We start from the raw sequence: 23,785 nt of genomic DNA, 5'->3' as shown, positions 1-23,785 counted from the left end.
AATCGCAAACATAACTGGTTCTTTCAGCCCCGGCACAATCGAAGAGCGCCCACAATTGGCACATAACGCATTTCATCCTCACCTTTCTCTGAGTGCCTTCAGAGAACTTTCCGTCACGAAAAAGGCAAGTTGCATCGCTTGAGACAAAAGCATTTTTGCTGCTTAAAAAAGAAGTGGCATAATTATGTTCACCCTTTAAATGGGGGCTCACATTTACATCAACTATACCTGAGAAAGATGGCCACTATGACATGTATAACGTAAAAGCGTGCGTGACTGAAGATGTGCTTTAAAAAGTAGCTTAAGATATCGACTTTCCGGATATCACCGTGAAATTGTTTTTAATTATACATAAGTCCTGGAAAAGAAAAGTATTTCACACTCCTCTTGAATTTTTGAGTCCAGAGAAAACACCAGTTTTCACAATAACTCACGCTGCATTTACACTACTTGAAAGAAAATTTCTAACTGCTCTCTGCTGTCTTGTATTAGTAAAAAAAAAAAAAACACTCCCTATACTCTACAGTCTTCGTCGTCAGTCTTCAGTACCTCTTATAACCACTAAGGAGGGTTCCCCATATTGACTTCTTTTCCTCTATAAGAAAGTAATTACAAAATGAAAGCTAAATGATCATTTATTACAGAAAAAATATCAAATGAGTGACGGTTTTTTACCATGTTAGAGAGTATATCTAGCAGGTATGCAATGACGATACTGACGAGGATTGAGGCTTAAAAGTTTCGTACGTTGTCTAACGTCATCTTGTTTCTCATTCACTGCAAAGGCGTCACTAGTTCAATCAAACTCGTATGCCCTCCAACTTACCGTTCAAAGAGATCCCAGATATGCTCGATTTGCAAAAAAATTCCTGTAATCAAGAAGGACAAAAAGGGTGATAATGTGGAAGAGGAAATCTCCTGACATCCTTGCTGTGTGTGGTAGGGCGTTGTCCAACTAAAAAATACCTCGTGACTGCTCTGCGGTTAGTGCCAACACATGTGTCTGACGCATACCACAAGGACTGGCGCGTGACACAAGGACTGGCGGCCATGGGATTGTGGATCAATAATAGAGGGACCATGTTTCGTATACGATATTACACCATATCATCACCTCAGCTGGGGGTGCTGTCTGTAACTCAAAAGCATAGACCTACTAGAGCATTCGATGAGAGCTCAACAAGTTTACACGGTAAGTTGGTAGGCTTACGAGATAAATTGAATTAGTGGCGCGTTTTTACAGTATTAGTAGTACGAGATGACGTAGGAAATCGTACGATACTGTTATGACTCAATGCTCTCCTGTATCGTCTCGAACATTCACGCTAGAGATGGCTCAACAGGGTCCAAAACACCTCTACTCATTTGGGATGTTTAAAGCAATAAGTGATCATTTTGCTTTCGTTTTGTGATAACTTACTTATACATATTAGCAATGTTCTTACGTGTGTAACATTTCGTTTCATTCAGCTTCTTTTATGTGGGTGGAATTTTTTTGTTATATTCTACTCGTTAGATTTCCTGTTTTTGTGAATGGAATAGAACGGAAATGACCAAGAAATTTGCACTCGCCACTTTTGGTGATTTTCCAGAATAGGTAATACGAGGCATATTCATAGAAAAAGAAATTGTGATTAGGATGTAGTAAGCAAGATCAAGATTTTATGGTCGATATCCACTAGTACAGTTATCGTAAAGATTATTAACAGCGTATAACGTTAGGGTAATGGCACCAGTAACAGACATGTGCTTAAGACATCGCTCTCAGGTTAACTCAATTTTCTGAGCCTTTTAATGCATTTAAACTTTTTAATTTATTTTTCTCTCGTACCACTACAGCTCATTTAACGTATGGCTGCTTCTGGATAATTCGAATTAATTCATTCTATTTTCATTTTTTCAATTTCGAAAAACGTTCGGCCCACAGTAACAGACAGCGAAGAATCTGATGATACGCAGTAACAAATATGATGAGGAAAGGATGAGCAACAGACAAAATTCTCTTTTTCTCTTCAAAATGAGCAAAAGTTCTTTATTTTTAGAACTAAAGCCTTATTAAATTCAAATGAACATGAAAAACCAGCTGACCTCGTGGTAGCTGTTCATAACCTTCCACCACTGCCTTGTAAATATCACCTGGCTTATAAAATTCACTCTGATAACACTAGATGATTGCATCGTATGCATGGGACACACCAATATCAGTTTTAGCCACCTAAAATTCTCATTACTTAAATACAATCTTAAGACTGTTACTGGACCCTTGTTTGTTACTGGTGCCGTTACCCAATGTGTTTTTATTTCTTATCAATCTCAAATGATGAGATATAGTGACCTGAAATTTTTGTTTTTGGAATGAAGTTTTGTTTTTTAAGGTCATATTTATTGGTAAACGTGATTTTACGCAAAAAATCCTTTTTCTACTGTAAGTCTACTTGAGTTCAGTCCTAAAAGAAATATAAATAAAATTATACCACCGCCGATTTGTAACTCTGATGACAAAAATTTCGCTCTTTAAATAAATATTAAAAACAACTGTTGTTGTGGTGATCTGAAAAATCAGAGCAACATCAAATTTGGTCAAGTAAAGGAAAAAGAAATTTGTGATCGCTAAAAAACCAGTCGATTCTGTAGGACTTGCGACGAAAGGTATTTCATTGTGCGTAGAAAAGACAATGAATTGCCCGGGAAAAACTTTTCTTTGTTTAATTTTTTTCCCTGTTTTCAAACACTTTTTTTTAAAAAACCAATACGAGTATCAAATATTTTGACGACATTAAGGGCAATCAAATCCATCTTTCGTAAAATTGATTGAAATATAATTCTTCAAAAGGAAGGACTACCAAAACATCATCTACAATAACTGCGGGTGGCGATCAAAAAATGAATCTTAGTTTTCAAAAAATTCTATTGATGAGGAAAACCCTGTTGACAGATTTTTATTCACGAAGTGTTTCGCATGATTCCACGGAAATTTAGAATTCCATTGAAAATCATGAATGAAAAGAAATATTTTTTCTCAGATCAAAGTTCGATCCGCTTTTTATACAGGATCCCATTAATTTTCTCTTTCAGCGCTGACAGCTGAATGCTCGGAAAAGTGTTTTTTGTCTGTTGTTCGTATTCATTAGTAAGAGTGTTCGAAAAAAAAAGGAACTGCCGATTGCCGAAAACAATGAATATAGTTATTAAATTTGCTCGAATAATACTATTCTTCCTTTTTTTCTGACTTTTTTCCCTGGTGTTTGCTTCCTTTTTTTTTCTTTTCGCGGCGTGTGCTTTGAGCAGCGTTATTGTGCTTCAAAAAAGAAGTCGAAGAAATAAGAATACGTTTTAAAAGATATTTTATTTTTACGATATATATTTGCACAAAAAGTATTTGTTTTCATTTCTATGAACTGAAAGGGTATAATAATTATTGTTTATTTTCTAACAATCTTAATGATATAAGCAACTTAGCCCATGTATCAGTCTTTTCTTCACAGAAAGCTACTGTTATGTAAAATGCATTTTGCATGCGTGCTTATCTTTTTTTAAAATTTTGATAAGGATTTATTAGTGAAAACCTACAATAATTTCATTCGTAAATAGTCTTTTTACTCTCGATTCTGGAAATTTCAAAATAATTAATTATTTTGAAATCTAGGTGTTATTCCTCAATAAATGTAGTAAATAAAAATCTATAGTGGCTTTTTTTTTAAAAATTACAAACTGCAACAATTTTTATGATTTATGAATTGGTACACAAACTTTTTCAACAGCAGTGTAATTATTATTATCAGTAATGACTGCAGTAAAACTGCTTTTGTCTTTAAGAATAAACCTATTATTATATTTAGAATTGTATATCTTTCTTTTTTTATTTCTAAGAAAAAAAAGCTTAATTTAAATATGTTGTAAAAATATCTAAGCATACAAGTGTTAGCGTGGAATTAAGGACAGATATATTTTTTTGTTGTCTTTTTAATGATTTGAGTAGCATAATAGCTGTAAATATAAGATCTGCAGTATGTTGAATCAATTCAGATTGATGTAAATAATAAATCTTACTATTTTTCTTTAAAAGAAAATAGACAAGAAAGTTAATGTTTGAATGACGTGATACTGATGTATTTGGAGTATTACCACAGTGCATAGTTGATTCTTTATCAACCATATCGTTTTATGTTAGTAGCATAAAGAAAAAAATAAAAGTTGGTATATAACCTAACATTTAATGATTTCATACTTCAAAACGTGCTACGAAAGATTGTCCACCAACAGTTCTAGCTGAATATTCTCAGTGAAGAACATGTTTTTATTACTCTTTGCTACTGGCCCGTAGCAAATATGCGCAGCTGTAATGATCAGTTAGTCCAAATTTTTATTTTTATTTTTTTCTTGTCAGCCACATTATGTTTTCATCGTTTGAAAACCTTATACATGCCATTAAAACTCCTACAGTTTTTGGACCAATTGCGACGATGTACTTTTTAAATAAACAAAATCTCTTCTGGAATTTCACTTTCAATAATATGATAATTGTATTAAGGAATGAGAATTAAAAACTCGATCATTGTTCACGATTGCGCTCACAAAATCGCGTATGATTTTGATTCAGGTAAAATGACTCAACATGTTTAACACTCGTTTTACCTCAATTTTCGGAAACTCCTCAAAATTTGCTGGAATCTGCGGTATTTATATTTTTTTGTTAAATGTAACTTCTATTCTTTTTTGACATTCAAAAGTTGATTTGAAAATAATTTTTAATTATTTTTTCTTCGCTTTGAACCTCAAATGGGTCAAAAGATACTCTTCATAATTGTTCCATATTTTTTTATATACGTGTTTACTATAGGATGAACTTTCAATACATGAATTTTTAAGATAGATGCTGACATTTTTAAAAAATCCCTATAGCCCAGGTTTTTGGATTTTGATACCTAAAGCACTAATATGCGTAATTTGTTTCAAACCGAGCTTCCGACTAGATATGTTTCAGGGCATTCCTCCCTGTTTGCCTGCAAGTCATTATAAATTGTCGTTTTCACTTTGACCTTAATTTTCTGCTCCTGCTTCCCCTCACAGAAACTTTCCAGGAAAATACTGCTGTGTGCAGGTAAACGGCACGTGTGCAGGTAAACGGCAGTATCTACAAAAATGAGTTTCTGAGATATTTGAAGAAACGAGTTTTTGATTTGCCACAAATATCAATTAAATATTGAAATTTGATTTTAGGCTATTCTATATGTTTATATCGAAGTATTTTTTGGGCAGTTTGTTTCAATTTTATTTTCAATCAAAATTTTAATTAAAGCAGATACTGCCGTTTACCTGCACTTCGCAGTAGTAATTTTCATGCACTTTTACTGGTAATCAGCAGTAACTGCACAATGTACTATTGAATAACCAATAATTACAAATTCAACATAATACGGAGTAAATATGCCATTACGAAGTATATTTATTGCATGCAATGTGAATAATATACTTTACTTTAAAAAATAAATAATACCGTGTATACACTAGACATAAATTTAATATCAATAAATGAAATGTAATTTAAAAATAAAATAAAAAGGCATATGTTTTGATTGCTTACGGCATTGTCGAAAACTCTTTAATGTTCATACGTTGTCACTTGGCAACTGGAAGATTCTTTAGGCAATTTTAAAACTACGACAAATCGCTTAATGTTCCGCACTTTGCAATAAAGCAATAAATATCCATGAAAATTTAGGCGAAAGAAATGCTTTGTTGATAACGGCTCTCATCGAAATACTAAACGTGCAGCAGCTTAGTATATATAAAACATTGTGAAAAATATGGTCTGCGACAGAACAAAACAAATGGAACAGAATCGTTCTGTTGGTACACGTTTATTTTTCGTCTGCCAAGCATTACTTGTGTTTACTCGTATGTTATCCTCTATAACTGTACATTAGCAAAAAATAATTTTGTTTTATTGTTTTTAGAGCACGGATATGAAGAATCAAAGATTTTTTTTTTTTAAATGTTTGAGGGCTGTGAAATTACAAAACATTTTCTTCGACTTTATTTGAAATAAAGTATGATTATTTTCCCCCAAGTATCTCCCCCTTTTAAGTATTTCTTTCGCTCAAGGACGAGAGACGGTAATTCCCAAATTTTGCCGAAAGATAAAATACGACCTCGCACGCATACCTACATCTAATGAGAAGCGAATAGGAATCATTTTAAAAAATGCAATATTTTCTCTAAATTTGCCTAATCAAGGAAATTTTTGAGAGGACACACAATGACCTCCCATAGGGGCGTTACTGCTTGCCCTTAGTTGAGCTAAAAAGAAATCGCGAAAACCGTTTATGCGTCTTGGTTCAAGTTTTGGCGGCGATTCATTTATGTTCCATTCTCCAGACAATGGTTATGGGCAGGTATAGAGCAGTAAGTACATACCGCTGATTACCTGCATAATGTAGCGATAATATCAGTTACTGCTAATCACCACTTATAAAAAATGCTTTTATTTAGCGCTAACCAAATAAACATGTTTGCACCATAAAACTAAAGAAGCATAGATTTGAAAAATTCCAAAAAAAAAAAAAAGAAAAGAAAAGAAAAGAAAAGAAAAGAAAATGGAAAAAATTGCAGTTACTGCCATTTACCCTCTCACGGCAGAACGATCATGGGCAAAAAATTTCATGGAAATCAAAAAATTTGCAGTTACTGCCGTTTGCCTGCCCACGGGAGAAAGTTTTCGTTCTTCCGTGTGCAGGTAAAGAGCAGTAAGTGCATTCTGCCAATTACCTGCAAAATGTAGCGACAAAAGCAGTTACTGCCGTTTACCAGACCACGGGAGAAAGTTTTCGTTCTTCCGTGGGCAGGTAAAGAGCAGTATGTACATACTGCCGACTTCCCGCAAAATGTTGCTAAAAAAGCAGTTACTGCTAATTACCACTGATAAAAAAAATGCTTTTTTTTCTGCGGCAGCCAAATAAAAGTGTTTATACCATAAAACTATAATAAAGATTTCAAAAATGCAAAAAAAAAAAAAAAAAAAAAATGAAAATCGAAAAATCTGCAGTTACTGCCGTTTACCTGCACACGGCAGAATAATGCGTAGATAGTGCACTTAATGTCTACCAGTAACATATCTGGCAAAACACAGGAAAGTTTCCGTCGAAAAATTTGTAAACTTTTTAAAATTGACCTGGAATCTTTATGAAGAATTTAAAAGTCTCCTCGATCGATATCAGTCACGTTTCTGTAATAAATCAGAAAGTTTTAAATTAAGTTCAGATAGGTACATAACAATTGTTTGAAATCTTCCTGATAAACCAGAAAAATTCCTAAATCATTTAGAAACTGATAGGCGGAATTGCAAGTAAATATCAAACAGCTCACTCGACTGCAATTCTGGCAAAACTACAGTATCCACACTCAAGGGACTGCAATTTTACCCTTGTATTAGACTCGTAAATCTGGAAAAACAGCACCCGAAGTGAACCCAAAATAGGTCATAAAGGAGCTGAGTATATCTTCACACTTGCAGCTAAAATATGTTATTGTAGAACACTAAATGCTTTATACGGTAGTGTAACTAGCAAACAAACACTTCACGTTTTTTTTAGAAATCGATAAAGTTGCAATAATAATTATAACTTTGCTAATGGCATTAAAAATATTTTTGCTGATTCGTTTAATGATTAAAAAAAATCTACGAGAACTTTGATGAATCTGGTTGAGTTTGTTTGAACTGAAATGAAAAAAAAAAAAAAAGGCTGTAGCAACCCAGTCAATGAACTCGTCTAACCAGAGGCCAAACACAACAATTTCTCGTCATTTTCTTTTTGGAATTACGCAGAAAGAATTTCAAAAGTTATTTGGCCGATTCATATAAAAAACTTATAAAGCCTTTTTTTTAAAAAATGAAAACAAATTACGATATCTTCGTTGCGGAGTTGGAGGAAAAAAAGCCCGGCTCTGACTCTGACTTTGGAAGTTTTTTAACCTTCGACTCCGACTCTTTTACTCCCAAATCAATCCATTTTCTACTCGGATTCCGAATCCGCAAGCACTGACAGAGTTGCGGACATGGAGGGAAATGCTTTCGACTCTTCAAACTTTAAGTCTTTGACTCCCCAATTCCGATTTCTTTACCTCCAAATCAGTCCCACTCCGACTCTCCGACTTCCGCAGCCATGGTTCGTTCCTGTGACTAAGTTCGTTCCTAAGATGATCAGACAAATACATGTTGGTTTTTCTACAAATTTATTGGTTTTTCTATCTCTCTATGCTTCTTTAATTTTTTGCGTAAAAAATTTCGTTGAAAGTGAGTTTTGAAGAAAAAATGAAATAGTTGATCTGTATACTTACATGGTTTCTCATTCCTTAGAAAAGAAAAAAAAGTGAGCTTTGACATTGTTCTGATAATGGCCACTATCAATTTATGAAGTTTAAAATACTAAAAGCGATTCAAATTTTTGTCCTCATAAAAAGGGAAGCACATATTTTTTTTTATAATAAGAATGATTAGTGAGACAAGAATCTTTTACTCTGTTTTTAATTTCTAACAGATTGTAAAATTACGTTGTGCAACTCATTTCTATCTTTAACTGTCCGTTAAAACTTTTGCGTTGAAAAAATACTTCTTTCGTATCTTTTTTCTGTGTAATTGTTAATTATTACAGATTTATATGATGGGAATTTCTGTTTCAATTCAGTTTCATATTGATTTTTTTTTTTTTTTGAGTTCAATACTTTTTATTTTTCTTTCATTGCTTTTTCATATTTATGTAATTGTGCGTATCCATTTTAAAATAAATAAAAATTCCTAGTTGGAAGTAAAAATTATTTTATCTGACGAGAAAGAGCATGCAAATTAATATGAAGCTGAAACCTTGCAACAAATACTGTTTTCAAATCGATGTTGACGCGCCTGAAAATACGTTATTTATTTATTACTGGAAAATCGCCCGTCGTTGATTGCTTCTGAAAATTCATTCAACATTTGAACGAAACCATTGTGTTTGGTGATGTTTTGATAGTTGAAATTTTAACCATAACTCCAGTCGATGAATCCTAAACTTAAGTAGATAGCGTTCATTGTTGACCATTTTTACGTTTCTTCATGCTCCTAAAATGAGTCTTACCAGCAAAACAGTTATTTTACCGGATCCAGTTCAGCCTCGTCAAAATAAAGCCTTTCCCTGCATGTTAAACATTACCAAAAAGTATTATAAAATTATCATGCTATGGCTCGAGTTTCATTGTTGATGACGTCAGCTTTACTCGATCATTGCCTATTATATATATATATATGCGGATAAATTTTTTTAAACTCATTGCTTAAAACGCGAAGACTGCTAAAAGAGTTTTTGATTGTCTTAAATCCCTTAAAACGCATAAGAGTTAAGATTTTTTTCATTAAAAAAAATGGGTTGCTTTTGCCCCGAAACACTAATATGAAATTTCCTTGCAACTTTTTACCTTATATGTTACAACAACAATGATAATTCTAATAATAGTGTATTATTATTATTATTATTATTATTATTATTATTATTATTATTATTATTATTATTATTATTATTATTATTATTATTATTATTATTGTGTGACCAATATAAGAGCGGGCACTTTACAAAACTGTCGATTTTTTTTCGAGGTATTTTCTTTAGTTCAAGTTATATGATCGCTGCTCTTGGATGGCATGATAAAGGCCCTTTTTAAATAAAACTCTTCGCGAGGCTTATCACCTTGCGCAATTGCACCGACGACAAAAACAGAGGTATTGTCTAGCAGCCATTTGTTTAATACTGATGGATGACACATTCTCAGATAACATAGTCAATAGGTAGTGAATGACACAAAATAATAATTTTGAACTTGTGGTGCACAATGAAGGAGTCCAACTGACGATTTCAAATTCTAATCGCACTCGAGCTTCAAGGAAAAAGAGAAGAAAAAAAACGTCATAAATGATTGATCTCCGCAAATTTCTTCTTCTTCTTTTACTTTGTCATGAATTTTAATACCCTGATAGCGTCATCATATATTTTTTCTTCATTTTCATTATCTTTTGCATCCTAGCTAACGTAATTGGCCAATAATTAGGTTTTGTCTGGGAGTTTAAATGAGTACTGTATTTTTAAACAGCAATCTTGACGAATTAATTAATGGGAAGAAGTATTAATTATAATTGAAGTAAAATGTTTGGGGCGGTTTTGACTAAAATGTCGCTTGTTGTCAGACTCAGATATTGTTTTCAAATTAAAAGTTCTATTTCATTTCAAAAAATATACCTTTTTTCTTTTCTGTTTAATTCAGGCAAAATGCTTTTGATTTCATCAACTGTCGAGAGCAAAAAACAGTGAACAATAAATTGTTTATTAACGATAGTTAATAAAATAAATCATTAATAACGCTAGTCAACACCAAAAATGCATCTGGCTCAAAAATACTTATTTCCGAAGTATTTTGCTTCGTTTAACACGAAAATCACCATAAAAAGTTAACTTTTAACAACAACAAGATACGGAGCCAATTAATTACGTTTTACAAGATACGGAGCCAATTAGGATAGTGAATTCTTTATAATGCTCTTTTTTCCTGGCAGATAGAAACACTCCCATGGAAATGACTCTCTTCTAAACTTCGACCGCAGGTTGGGATAGAAAACCTCACTACATGACAACCGCAATGGACTTTAAGAAATTTAAATTCTGGGAGAAAAATGCCCAAAATGAGCCTCTAATATATCCACCCATTTCTGATTCCACCCATACTCATTCTGCTGGGACTGCTGAAGAACTTTGAAAGCTGTGTACAAAGACAATTTTCCAATACCTTAGAGGGAAATTTCCAAGATATATGTAGAAGCTGAGGTTGCTAAGGTTAAGGAGAGAATTTTTAACGGCACTCCAAAGCGCGCAGTTATGAAAATCGCTGCTTTTGAAAAAAAATTGCGAGGGGTGAAAAAAGCACCCAAGGAGCCTTTAATGGTGTATTACAAGTATTTCTAAGCAACAGAGAAGACGAGAACTAAAAACAGTTGGTCAAGCAATCCCTACGGCAGATCTGTGACATTTGATGAATGATGTGTCTCTGAAACTCGTTTTTGTTCCCTTCTTCTCATCCAGGATATTTTGTTTAAAAACTAAAGTTTTGAGCAGTGAGCATGCGAAAAGGTTTCACCAAGATATCTTTACAATGTGACGTAGATATCAGTGTCACTGGGCTGAGTTAATGCTCACCAAATGCTGCTGAACTATTACAAGAGATGGTGCTTCCTCGACGCACAAAATGCAATCGAAAATGAAGCGTTTACAGCAATACGTCAAAAGAAACAACTGCTTTCCGAAAAATAAGCATTGTTTAATAAACAGAACCTATTTAATAACATTTATTGCAGAGGATTGTTTTTTTTTTCCTTTTTAAAATTACCTTTAAATCAATGTGTGATTGCTGTGCATCTTTCTCTAATGGGCTTCCTTGTATCTTGAAAATAAGAGCTAATAAAAGAAAATCCACTACCATATTCGTTTTTCTCGACTCAAAATGAGTAAGAATTGGCTATTTAAAACCAGGATGCAGGCAAAAAGTTCTTTTTTGGTGACTAATGTAATAGATACCTAGCTGAAGTACAAGAAAGGACATTAATGTGTGTATTTACTGCTCTCAAAGTCTTTACTAATAATAAAGCTGAAAGTCTGTGTCTGGATCTCTGTTACGTGCATAGCGCTAGACCGTTCGGCTGATTTTCATGAAATTTGGCACAAAATCATTTCGTAGCATAGCGGTAAACACCTCGATTTTGTTCTTTTTATATTCCAATTTAAGGAACATTTTACCGAGCGAATTATCATAACGTGGACGACCAAATTATCGTAACGTGGACGAGTAAATTATTATAACGTAGGCCAATAACATCGGCGGGCAAATGAACATAGCAAATTGGCGAGAAATGGATCATCCATTAATATACAGGTGAGCCAAATTACCTTTTAATTTTATATTACGGCAAAGTCGTACGGATACCACTAGTTAAAAAAAAAACAGCGAAATAAAATCTTCGTAGATACAATTTATTGAATCTAAAATCTGTATTGTTCACTTTTTTGGAATTATTTTACCAACTTCATACATAGGATTATCTTCAATCAAAAAAACTCAAGGGCACCCTTGAACCCTGCTCCTGTGTGTACCACTGACCCCACACTTCAGCAATCATACAACAGCTTCAAACACATATTTTTACATGACTGAAAGTTATTCGTAATCATGGCTAAAGGTAATTCGACAGTCAAAAATAAGTAACTATTTAAGACTTTTCACAATGGTCCAAATCTGTTGGTGGTCCATTTTTGACAGTCCAAAAAAATAAATAAATAAATAAATAAAATAATAATAATACTAATAATAAATTTTAATCAGTGCAATTGCCCTTTTTTAATTCAGTAAGAAAAAGTTAGATGCTCTGTGTAAGTTCTCTCCTTCATCTAACAAATTCCATCGAGGAAATTAGCATGCAGAATTAACGCGCGCAACGATAATTTGTAACACGAAAATGAAACTCTTTCGGTCATGGCCGTGAGAATGTATATAAATGACAATAATTATTATCAAGATATTCATATTAGAAAAAAAAGGTCTTAACTTGAACCATAAATGAAACATTTTGTGGCCTTCAGCCACTTTCGATGGACCTGATGATTCTACCACATAAAGCTGTGGATCGATTAAAAAGGAAATGACACTATGTATTTAAATGGGAATGACATTTGCTGCAATTGTATATATATTTTCAAACAGTAAGGACAGTTGAGGTAGATTGAAACATAATTGGCAATGTTTTAACTTTTGATCCTTCCCTTTCATTTGTTGTTGTTGTTGTCGTGTCCATAGTTACAAAACGCTACGGACGGATAGCTATCATCGCCACAAGAGCTTGGACTTGTTCGTTTGCTTGTTTTGTATTATTTTTTTTTGCATATGAGGCATCACGAGAAAGATTTACAGCACAACGAGAGGAAATAAGACCCAGGGAACCGGTGGGAATTGAACCTACTACCTTCGGCAAATGAAACAAAGCTTCTACCGCTGAGCCACGGAGGCCCTGGATTCTTTTTGGGTGATTGGAAAGATAAAATTTTGCTCCTTGTACCTAAAATTGTACTCTGTGAGAGTAATTTGCCATGAGAACTTTTGACTTTGTAACTATTTGTTAGTGAATAATATGCTGTTTACATTAACCCATTAAAACTTCGGAATGAAAATCAAAGAAAATCCTCCCAACAATCATTATTTCACCGTAAAAAAAAAAACAAGGCAGCGGAGTCGGAGTCGGACTGATTTTGAGTCAAAGAAGGAATCGAAACCTTTAAAATTCCAAGCGTCGGAATCGTTCATTTTCCCTCCGAGTTTATTTCTACCAAGTCGGCGGTGTCATGGTCGGAGTCTTACTGCATTTGGAGTTCTGGAGTCAGTATCAGAGTCGAAGGTCGTAACATTCTAGGATTCGGAGTTTGACTTCGCAGTCCTGATAAAAATATTTGCACTAGGGATGCGCCGTTAATCGGTCATTTTACCCATTTCTTACATTTGGCGGAAAAAATATTGTCCACAATATTTTTTTTAGTACTAGGGGCTCCGCTCCCTGCTCGTTGACGCTTACCAACCCCCGTAGATTGCTTTGCAATCTTATTTTATTCGCAAAGATTTAAATCGTCAATTTAAGAAATCAGATTAAAAAAACGTTACGAGTTCCCTTTGGAACAAAAAGCACCCATTTTCCGGGTTTTAAACTAACTTTTTCTAACTTGCAGAGCTATAGGTTTTAAGGGACTCCTGAGCGTTGCAAAATGGCAGTTTTGTAAGTTTGAAAAGTCGTTTTCAAATTTGTGTTCTCTAGTAATATATTTTGCTCTTTAGCTAAGGGCTTGAATTGAGTTGATCGTAATAGGATTTTCTGTTAAAATAGAATACATTATATACGCTGTTCTAATTAACTGAGAAAGTTGGAACAAGCTTTATTTGATGCAGAAAAAAAAAACTTTCTTTCGAACGACATAGAATGTTAAGGGGTGTGGGAAATCTTTCATCCCTTAGTAAGCATTTTACGTGAAATTTTAGCTTAAATAATTAATTATGAAAACCCTAATTCTAAATTCAAAATAAAAACCCCAGGTGCAAACCACCGAAACTCGAAGTAATTTTGTACCTAATTTCAAGGCTGTAGGTGGTATGGAGTCTCCTGGACGCTGGCGCGCCACAGACTTCCATTCACAACTTTTTTTAAAAAATGGGATACCTTCAGCAAGAAACTATGATGCATATCTTTATAAACAATAAATAAATGTAATTTTCTGCATACCTTACGAAACATGCAGTATGAAATTGTACAGTGTGAAAACAAATAGTTTAGAAAATCTGTTATACTGAATGAAATATTAGAGAGTAACCCTCTCAGATCTTATATTCACACGACACTATTATGAATAAAATAAAACTTTTTTTTTCAGTTATTTTGTTCCTACTAGCTATAAGAATTATTTCATCGTGCACTTTACAACTTACTCTTTAAATTATTAATTTTTGAATCAACAAAAAATTAATTAATATTAAACATTATTTGATTTATAAAGAATTTATGCACGTACTTTGTTCTTATTATGAATTTTGTTTCAAACTGATGGTTGAAATAATGCTATTTTTCTATTTTTTCTTACTACTTTGAATAAATATACACATGTATACAATGTTGAATCGAAACTTATGGTTTCTTTTTATTGAATTATTTGATTCGAGTTCCTTTTATTTTTTGTATTACGTCATTTTAAACCACTCCCCTTTGGAGTCAGTTGTATGTTTGCTTTGGAAGGGAAAGGATCGTCTGTGTTCGTAGAGGCGTATGCCTAACCCTTTTTGTTTTGATATGTTTCAATAGTAATTAACTTTAGACTTCATTAACAAACTTATTTTAATTTAATGGCTTGACTTCATTGCCCATTTGAACCACATTCGTCTTCAATGTTGCAACATTTTTCATGTATCTATAGTTTAGCAAATGCTTTTAGATAACCTTATAATTTTTATAAAAAATAAACGTCTCCCATTAAATGGCTATTAAAAATTGAGTTTAAATTTATAAAAATAAATTTAAACTAAAAGTGCTCCTAAATTAGCCTCCTGATCACATGCTTCCCTTAATATTTTAAAATTTTCATGTCCGGTTAACGTAATGTAATTTTATTAGCAATAATATGCATATTAATTTAAGGAAATTGGATAAAATTTTGAAATTATTTTGGGAAAAAAAGGAAGTGGCAAAAAATAAATTGTCTCTCAGAAATAAACTACTTACTATTTCTAAAGTCGATATTATAAAAGAAAAAAATGGTGGAGAAATTGATATTGCATCATTATGATCATTGATCGGCTCTGCCGATTAGCAACAGCCGATTAATCGGTAATCGGTCAATTTGCTTATTGGCGCATCCCAATTTGCATTATGAATTCATTTGATTTTGATTCAAACACATTTATCTCTGTCTTGTGTCAAAGTTAAGTCTACGAGAGAGTTTCTAGTTTTTTCATTTTTCTTTAAACTAAACATGAAGACATATTTAGAATCTACACAATATTTTGGTACTTTCTACCGTAGGTGGCAATGTTAAAAATTTTAAATTGTTTAAAAAATACCTCCCAAATAGTCAAATCGCAAAAAAAAAAAAAAAAAAAAAAAAAAAAAAAATCTGTACATTTTTTTTTATGAAGAGTCTTTTCCAACAAAGTTTGTTTGAAGCAAATCCGTCTTAAGGTGCGGGATTTACGCTTGCCTTAAGTTTCCACGTAGATTCTGTTGTTAAGCTTTTTTAGGTGTTCAAAATTGAACGAAAAATTGTTCAAATAAAAAAGTGAAATGTGGGAACGAGTTTTACGCTGAGATCTTTTGAACAAAAGAAGTTAATCAGAATTTGACTGTTTACTAAAAGTTTATTAGAGGGTAGACATACCGACCGACGTACATCTTCCCCATCTAAAAACGTTACTTTCAAATTTTTAATTTCCAATATTTATTTGATTAGTTTGACCTTTTTTTTCGTTTTCAGCGAGATTTTTCGGATGCATTAAGACATCTGTCCTTCCTTTTTTCTTTCTTTCTTCGACTTCTACGGGAAAATAGGTTAAAAAGGAATTGATAAAAAATAATCTGTACTAAAAATATAAAGCTGAAGAGTTTGTTTGTTTGTTTGAACGCGCTAATACTGGTTCGAATTGAAAAATTCTTTTTACGTTGAATAGTTCATTAATTGAGGAAAGCTAAAGGCTATTGTTTTTAAAAAATCAGATTGAATGAATATTTTTAATCGCAAATTAAATGTTAAAATAAATGGTTAATTCTATGAATATTACTAATACACGGGGTAAGTCAACTTATCGAGAGGGCACTGGCCGACAGTGTCGATAGCTGCGAGGAACCATGCCGCGCGGCCCAGACGTGTGGTCGGTTACGTTATTGTATAACTGTTGTGGTCAGCGAACTAATTTTTGAATGCGTTTTTTTTTTCGATATTCAGGGACATAATTCGATTTTGTAGGATTTTTCTAACGGGTTTTGTTTTCCTTATTTCTTCAGAGTTTGTTTTTATTCCTATAGTTCACGATAGTTACTTTTCTAAGTAAATAATTTGATTTATCGTATTATTCAGTTGTGATTGTTCTTTATAACATTTTTATTATAGTATTGTTTATTTGGCGAAACATTTTGAATTTCAGAGAAAAAAAAAACCGCTTTACTCGCTAAAGGACAGGGTTCGATACGTGGTTGCTTGGCGCGTTAAGCGATGAACTATATAGGTAAAGGATTATTTTGAGTTATAAGTTACTGTTAACTTTTTATGAGTTTTGGCGAATAATTTTAAATTCCAAAGAGACGTTAATAGGTTTTTTCAAAAGATGTGAGCGCGTTTTAGTTGAAAAAAAAAGATCATTTCACATCAGAGGGGGGGGGGGGGGGAGTTTTTTTATTCAATGGATTTCCTTAAAATTTGTCCTTAAAGTTTTTTTTATTTAATCAACTTCCTTTAAAATGGGCATCGCCCTGCGGGTACTGCTAATGATACATAATTCACATCAAATTCAGTTTCCTAAATGGTTAAGGATCATTTTTAAGCAATGTTAATCGTTATCGTTGATAAGTTTTCTATTTGGAACACTTGTAATTAAGCTGTTTTGTTTTGAGCGCACAATTTTATGAAGGACAAATTCAAAAACAGAATCACAAATAAATGCATAAATGAAAATAATATCTCAAAAATATCATTTCTGATATAAATATGCAAACAATTAATAAATATACAAATGAAGCAACAACACCTTTTTTACAATACACAGGAAGTTAATATATTAACATTTCGATTAAAAAATGTTTTTGTCGTTCGCAAAATTGAAACAAAATGAATAAATTAAAATTATTCTTGCCTCAAAATAAACTATTTTTTTAAAAGACGAAATCATTTGGAGCTCTTTCTTTCAAGTAAAAAATAAAGTACTCCACATTTTCCTTTTGTTTTCAATTGCCAAAATTTAAGAAAATTAAAATTTTAGAATGAAAAAAAAAAAAAAAAAAAATCGGCAGTATTTTTTTCACTATAAAATTATTTGCGCTTCGAGTTCATTTAATTTTGGTTTAGACAATCAACTTCTAATTTGTATCAATTTTAAATCTATGGGAGATTGGATTTCAATTTTTACTAGTAACTTCGTTCCTGTGTTTCTTAAAACAAAATGCTTAGGATACATTCAGAATGTGCACTTTTTTCATTTTGGCACTAAAAAATAATTTTCAGATTTCTGGAGAAAGTGATTGAAAATGCTCTCACAAGCATTTAATATTTTAAATTGTTCATCCCGGACGTTTGTTTTTGAACATCTTCTGGGACAGAGGCTCCCAGAATGGATGTCGCAGCACCCTACAGTGCGCAGGGAGAGGTGAGGGGGTGGGACACGAAGTACCTACGCAATCAACATGTATAATGTAAAAGATATTGACTAGTGTGCCGGGAGAAATTTCAAATTCTTCAAAAGGTGACTCGAATCTGAAAACTTTGTTATCCTTTGGTCTAATGTTCTTTTTCAACAAAGTTTGCTTCATGCAAATCCAACTTTGCATGCAAAATGGTAAATTAAATAATTTTTCCAGTAAAAAACTACAGAAGAAAAAAAAAAGTGGGCCAATTTTATGTATTTCTCCCAGTTAATCTGTCGCTGCTGCAGCTCGAACTCAACTGAGGCGTTCCTTTATATTACTAGTTTGAAAGATGTCACCAATGTCTTTAGTATTATTTATTGCTAGTAGATGACGCCACAAGCCATTTGATTTCTTAGAAAAGTTAAAAAAAAATGAAAACAGCATCCAAACTGCTGATATTAATTGAATTTTGAACAACAATAAGCAATCGTGATTAGCATCAATCAAAGAGAGAGAGAGTTAGAGAGAGAGAGAGTTAGAGAGAGAGAGAGAGAGTTAGAGAGAGAGAGTTAGAGAGAGAGAGAGAGAGTTAGAGAGAGAGAGTTAGAGAGAGAGAGAGTTAGAGAGAGAGAGAGAGAGTTAGAGAGAGAGAGTTAGAGAGAGAGAGAGAGAGAGAGTTAGAGAGAGAGAGAATTAGAGAGAGAGAGATAGAGAGAGAGAGAGAGTTAGAGAGAGAGAGAGTGTTAGAGAGAGAGAATTAGAGAGAGAGAGTTAGAGAGAGAGAGAGAGAGAGAGAGAATTAGAGAGAGAGAGTTAGAGAGAGAGAGAGAGAGAGTTATAGAGAGAGAGAGTTAGAGAGAAAGAGAGAGTTTGAGAGAGAGAGAGAGCTAACTTAAAGAAATGTCAAATTAAAAGAAAAAATAAAGAAGAAGAATCATGAATATTTTTAATCTACAGCATAAAGCTGATCAAGAAAACTAAATTTTAAATACTTGTGCGTTTATGAATTTTAAAATTATGATTTAATTAGCTTTGCATGATAGACTAAGAATTATAACTCAGAAATAAGCAAAATTTCCTTAATTCAAATTTTATACCACAAAACATTGTGTTTTCCAGAAAATACCACGAAGACAATCCAAGAGCGAGAGCCCTCCCCACAAAGGAAAAAAACACTGCTAAAAAAACGTCCTAAAAATTTTAACGGTGCAGTCCGCCATGATTTCTCTCTGCCCTGATTTAAAAATAAATATAAATTTGCCTGTAGCATAACAAATAAAACACATTTCATTGTTACATTACTGTACTCATTAATATGCTATGAATAAGGAATATTAATGTGGAGTACTTTGCTAGCTTTGTAGCACAAAATACTGAACAATATTTGTAGAACATTAGATGATGGAGAGCAAACTGAAAATTCAGATGTTGGTGCGAGAGAGTGAGAGAAAGATAGACTTTTAGAGGGACAGGGGTGAAAACACCACTTAACTTAATAATTGTCTTACATTTTCTCATTCATTATCTAATATTCAAGTGTGGAAAAAAAATAATATTGGCATTGCCAACTCCTTGTTACTTTTGTGTTTCTTACTTTACTAAATAAATTCTTCAACATTCTCCTTGCTTCTTTCATCAATCGTTTAAAATCGAAGATGTAGCTGTTTCGCAATAAATATATTTACCCAGAGTTTCCCAAACTGTAGTCCGAGGACCCCCAGGAGTCCGTGAGTCCATGCCAGGGAGTCCACGGTGCTGTTCAGCTGAAACGTTAAATATAATCGTGAAAGGACGAGTAACGATATTTTAAATTTAAAAAGAAAGAACATTTATGAGGAATAAAAAAGTTGTTGCTCAAGTACGTGCGGCACGCAGCAGCCCCCGCCCCGATGGAACTCTCGGTAGTAAACACACAATAAATTAATTAATTTTGTCTGTACATGATGAAGTCCATATTGTTACAAATCCGTATTAATAAGTGAAATGCAAACATTGAGGCACATTTTTACAGCTGGTACATTATACTTCAAACAAAACCTTTTCTCCAAAATTTTCAAGTCTCATCCATTTACATTAAAAAAAAAAAAAGAAATTCTGAAATATTTTAATAATTAAAGATACTGTTGATGAAAGGAAGGTTGGGGAAACGGCGACATGATTAAATAAATTTAAAAGAAAAAAAAGCGTAAAAATGTTACAAAAAAAAAAAAAAAAAAAAAAGAATGAACTATGTCAAATCAGTGGTTTCAATCATTTTTTTTGTGCGCAAGAGAGGGGGAGGGAGGAGGGTCCACGAAGTCCGTAATTTTTCCGAAGGTGGTCCACTGAGGTCTGAAGTATAGTATTCCAGGCCCCACAATGTATGCCCGTAAAAATTTTTAGGTCCAGAGATTTTCTCTTTAGAATCTTGATCTGTAGGTGTTCTAATGTGAGAATATCTTGGGTAGACATGTTGAATCCTGCGCGAAATAATTTTACAGGCCATCAAAGAAAGCGGCCATTTTGGTTCACTTGCTCATTACGTTTTCCGCAACGTGCGTACCTATAAATTTAATTATAGTTTTGAACTGAGATTTTTGGGGCCTAGAAAGTCAATTAATGTAATAGCTACGTCATAAAAGCCGCTCTGGCTATTGCCGCAATTTTTACGTGAGATATCTCCGACGTTTTTTGTTTACCATTCTAGTTACTAAAAAGTGTACAAAATTAATAACTCTTAATGAAACCAAGCGATTTTAAAGTGTAAAATTTTTGTGTAAATCAATATTTTTCAATGTCACCATCGCAGACAGCAATACCTTCTGGAGGGGTTTTTTTCATCAAAAATACCTTCTGAAGGGGGTTTTTTGATGAAAAAAAAACCTTATGAAGGGATTTGTTGATCAAAACAGCCCTTTCATATGCATAAGCTACTGTATTAAAATGTGCATTCATGTCAAAACCACTGGCAATTGAGTTTTTTCTACAGCCCCCCCCCCCCTTAGCTCCACCACTGTTCAAGGTTATTTATCGTCTGCAATCAAAGTAATTGTTTTCGAGTAAAAATATTCCCCAATTTCAAAAACTTTTTGTTTTATGTTTCTCTGTGACAATAACTATTTAAGCAATGGCTGATATTTCTAAACTGAGTTCAGAAAGTTTTAGTGGGCAATTGAAGATTGAATTGAATTAGTGGAGTACTTGAAGACAGTTTTGACAAACGAATATGTAGTTTGTCAAAAGGAATCAAGAGAAAAAATTATGTTCTCCGACAAAAATGAGTTCGTGAAGCTGCTGATATACGCAAAGACGAAATATTGAAAAACGCTGCAAGAAAATATAGGATGTCATTGCAGCAACTAGTGCTACAAGAAGTACACGCGAGGAGAAACGCTAAAAGAAATTGTAGAAAAAAATGCACAGACTGCTGCGAGTTTATATGCACATTCAAACTGTATAAGTTCTTATATTCGTAAGTATGAGCGAGAAATCAATACACAGTCTGCGCAACATCTATCCTCAAAATTTGAACTGTTTCAAAAGGCAAATGAAATATTAAAACCTCTTCTAAATTCTGAGCATGGATTTATTCTTTCAGAAATAAAAGAATTGATGCTCAATGCTTAATGTAGATGAAAATGCATTGGTTAATACTAATTAAATAAAACAATTTCTCGTAACAATGTATAATGAACGCATTTTTTTCTATGCTTCCGAAAGAAATAATGAATCTTTGTTGTTTTTTTTTTATGACATTTATCTCCCAAAGTACTTGCTGCTGCTTTTAGTTCACAAGAAGCCGTGAAGACTGCGGAAAATTATTGAGAATCTAGAGAAAATCGTTATAAGATGTTGATTTTAGACTGCAAGAGAAGTTCTGCTAATCGAGTAAAGATGGTTCAGAATGCTCTTGGCTCAAAGGATGAGGAAAAAAGTCAAATAATGATTCAATCGCTACGTACAAATATTGAAAGCTTCAAAACAGACATTGAGTTTTTGTTAAGGGATGTAGTGACAAATCGGAACTGTGCAGGTATTGGGAAGTGTTTCGTTCACTGGTTTCACTTGTAAAACACTTGATTATTGCTGATCGCGAAGAAAAATTACAAATTATACGTTCAGACTGTTGAATTACTGTTTCCAGTCTTTCGTGAATTTGAGTGCATCAATTATGCTACACGGTTCATAGAGAGGATAAGGGCACTACTAAATGAGTGTCCTTACCTGTAGGAAAAATTCATTCAATGTAAATTTGTTTTTTTAAAAAAAGAATGGTAAATTCAATACTGCAAAGTCAGATATAAATTTGAAACAAACGATTCAACGGTTACAGAAAAGTGCCAGACGAATTGCAGGGCAGACGAGAAAAAGTATGTTGCCGTTAGGCATTTAAAGTATCATGAAATTTTAATGATATGCAATGTGTTTCGCGGTCTTATTAGTTCTCACTTAATGGATCCCTGTGAGAGTGTCCCGCATCATTATTTTTATAGTTAATCTTAGCCAGTATTTTGGGGAAAATGTCAAAAGGCTTGTTGATTTTATCTATCAACATATAAATCCCTATGAGATTTCTGAAACAGGGCAAATTGACAGCTTTAACATTAAACGACTTGTGAATGGTAGTGTCAAGATTCGCCTTCTCAGCATCATGAATATCATGAATCATTGATTCGAACAGTATCGCCAGTTTAGACTGGATGCTGGATTATACTGGATTTTTGTTTCAAAAATTGTCTGATTTACTTTCGAAAGTCAACCTACCATGCTTTGATGCACACAGTTCTTCATAAAATATCACTTCTAAGCTAATGGGAAAGAATCAACTTTAACAAGTTTGCAGAGACATGGAAATGCGAAAGAATGGGGAAAATGAATTAAAAATATTTTAGCTCGCGACTTGTTTCCAAAGAACAGATTATGTGATGGTCAGGGGCGTGCACAGAAATTTTATGGCCCGTCACAAATGACTTTTCCGGGCCCCCTTCCATAGTGTTTACCCATATATTTCACACCTTGTTTTAAAAATATTGGGCTCACTTCAAGCTCAGGCCCGGGCCAACAGGTTTCTCTTCTCCCCCTCCCCCTTTTTCACGCCCCTGGTGATGGTGATTCACCTACCAAGCTAGATTACAGAAATATCCGTTGCCAGAATATTTTTTATTTAGCAAAGTATCCCCAATAAAAACTGCATTAGTTATATATTTCATGTCACAAGTCCGCTAAATAAAGAAAATTTTGGCGAAGTTATCAACAATGTTCTGCACGGATTCATTTCTGTATGCTTTTTTCATGAACTTCATGTTGTGTTCTATAATTATTTGCAGCATTTTGTGAAATAATCTGAAAGGATGAGAAGAGAACCAACTAACGGCACAACAAGCCTTGCTGTAATTTACAGAAAACCACTAGTACCTATGCAAATTTTTTTTTTTTAATATATAGGCATTAAGCATTTTAATTAATTTTTTAAAATTATTATTTTTATTATTTATTTATTGATTTTTTTTTTTTGCTTTCATCTATTTTTATTTATTTATTTATTTTTATTTATCTTAATGTAAATATTTATATATATTCTTTCTTATTGAACAAAATTATTTTCTTCTGTATATATCAAAATTGTTTATCAGTGTGGAGTATTGTTAAATTTTCTCGTACGTCATCCCATAATTTGTGAAATTTAACATTGTTGAATGTGTGCAAAAGGATGACGTATTTAAGAATAAAAAAAAAAGTATCTATGCAACTTCTGGCCTTCAGTATTAAATAAGGAAAATTTACAGTAGCTAGCACGGAAGGAAATAGTAGAAATGTCCAAAAATGCTACATTTTCAGCAATTGCCAGCGGTTTAACAGTTAATGAAAAAG

The 23,785-nt window shown here is 33.1% G+C and overlaps 1 protein-coding gene across 1 annotated transcript in view; it reads left to right on the top strand.

Moving 5' to 3' along the window:
• Positions 1-1,050: 1,050 nt before the first annotated feature.
• The window catches only part of LOC129234371 (cell adhesion molecule Dscam2-like), a 75,699-nt gene continuing 52,964 nt past the window's right edge, over positions 1,051-23,785 (top strand). The window contains exon 1 of the mRNA XM_054868365.1: positions 1,051-1,192. Within this exon, the coding sequence (XP_054724340.1) occupies positions 1,051-1,192 (142 nt within the window). The remainder of the gene's footprint in view (positions 1,193-23,785) is intronic.

The sequence above is a fragment of the Uloborus diversus genome, chromosome 1, assembly GCF_026930045.1.
Source record: "Uloborus diversus isolate 005 chromosome 1, Udiv.v.3.1, whole genome shotgun sequence".
Taxonomy (NCBI): domain Eukaryota; kingdom Metazoa; phylum Arthropoda; class Arachnida; order Araneae; family Uloboridae; genus Uloborus; species Uloborus diversus.
This window is presented reverse-complemented; position numbering and strand designations above follow the sequence as displayed.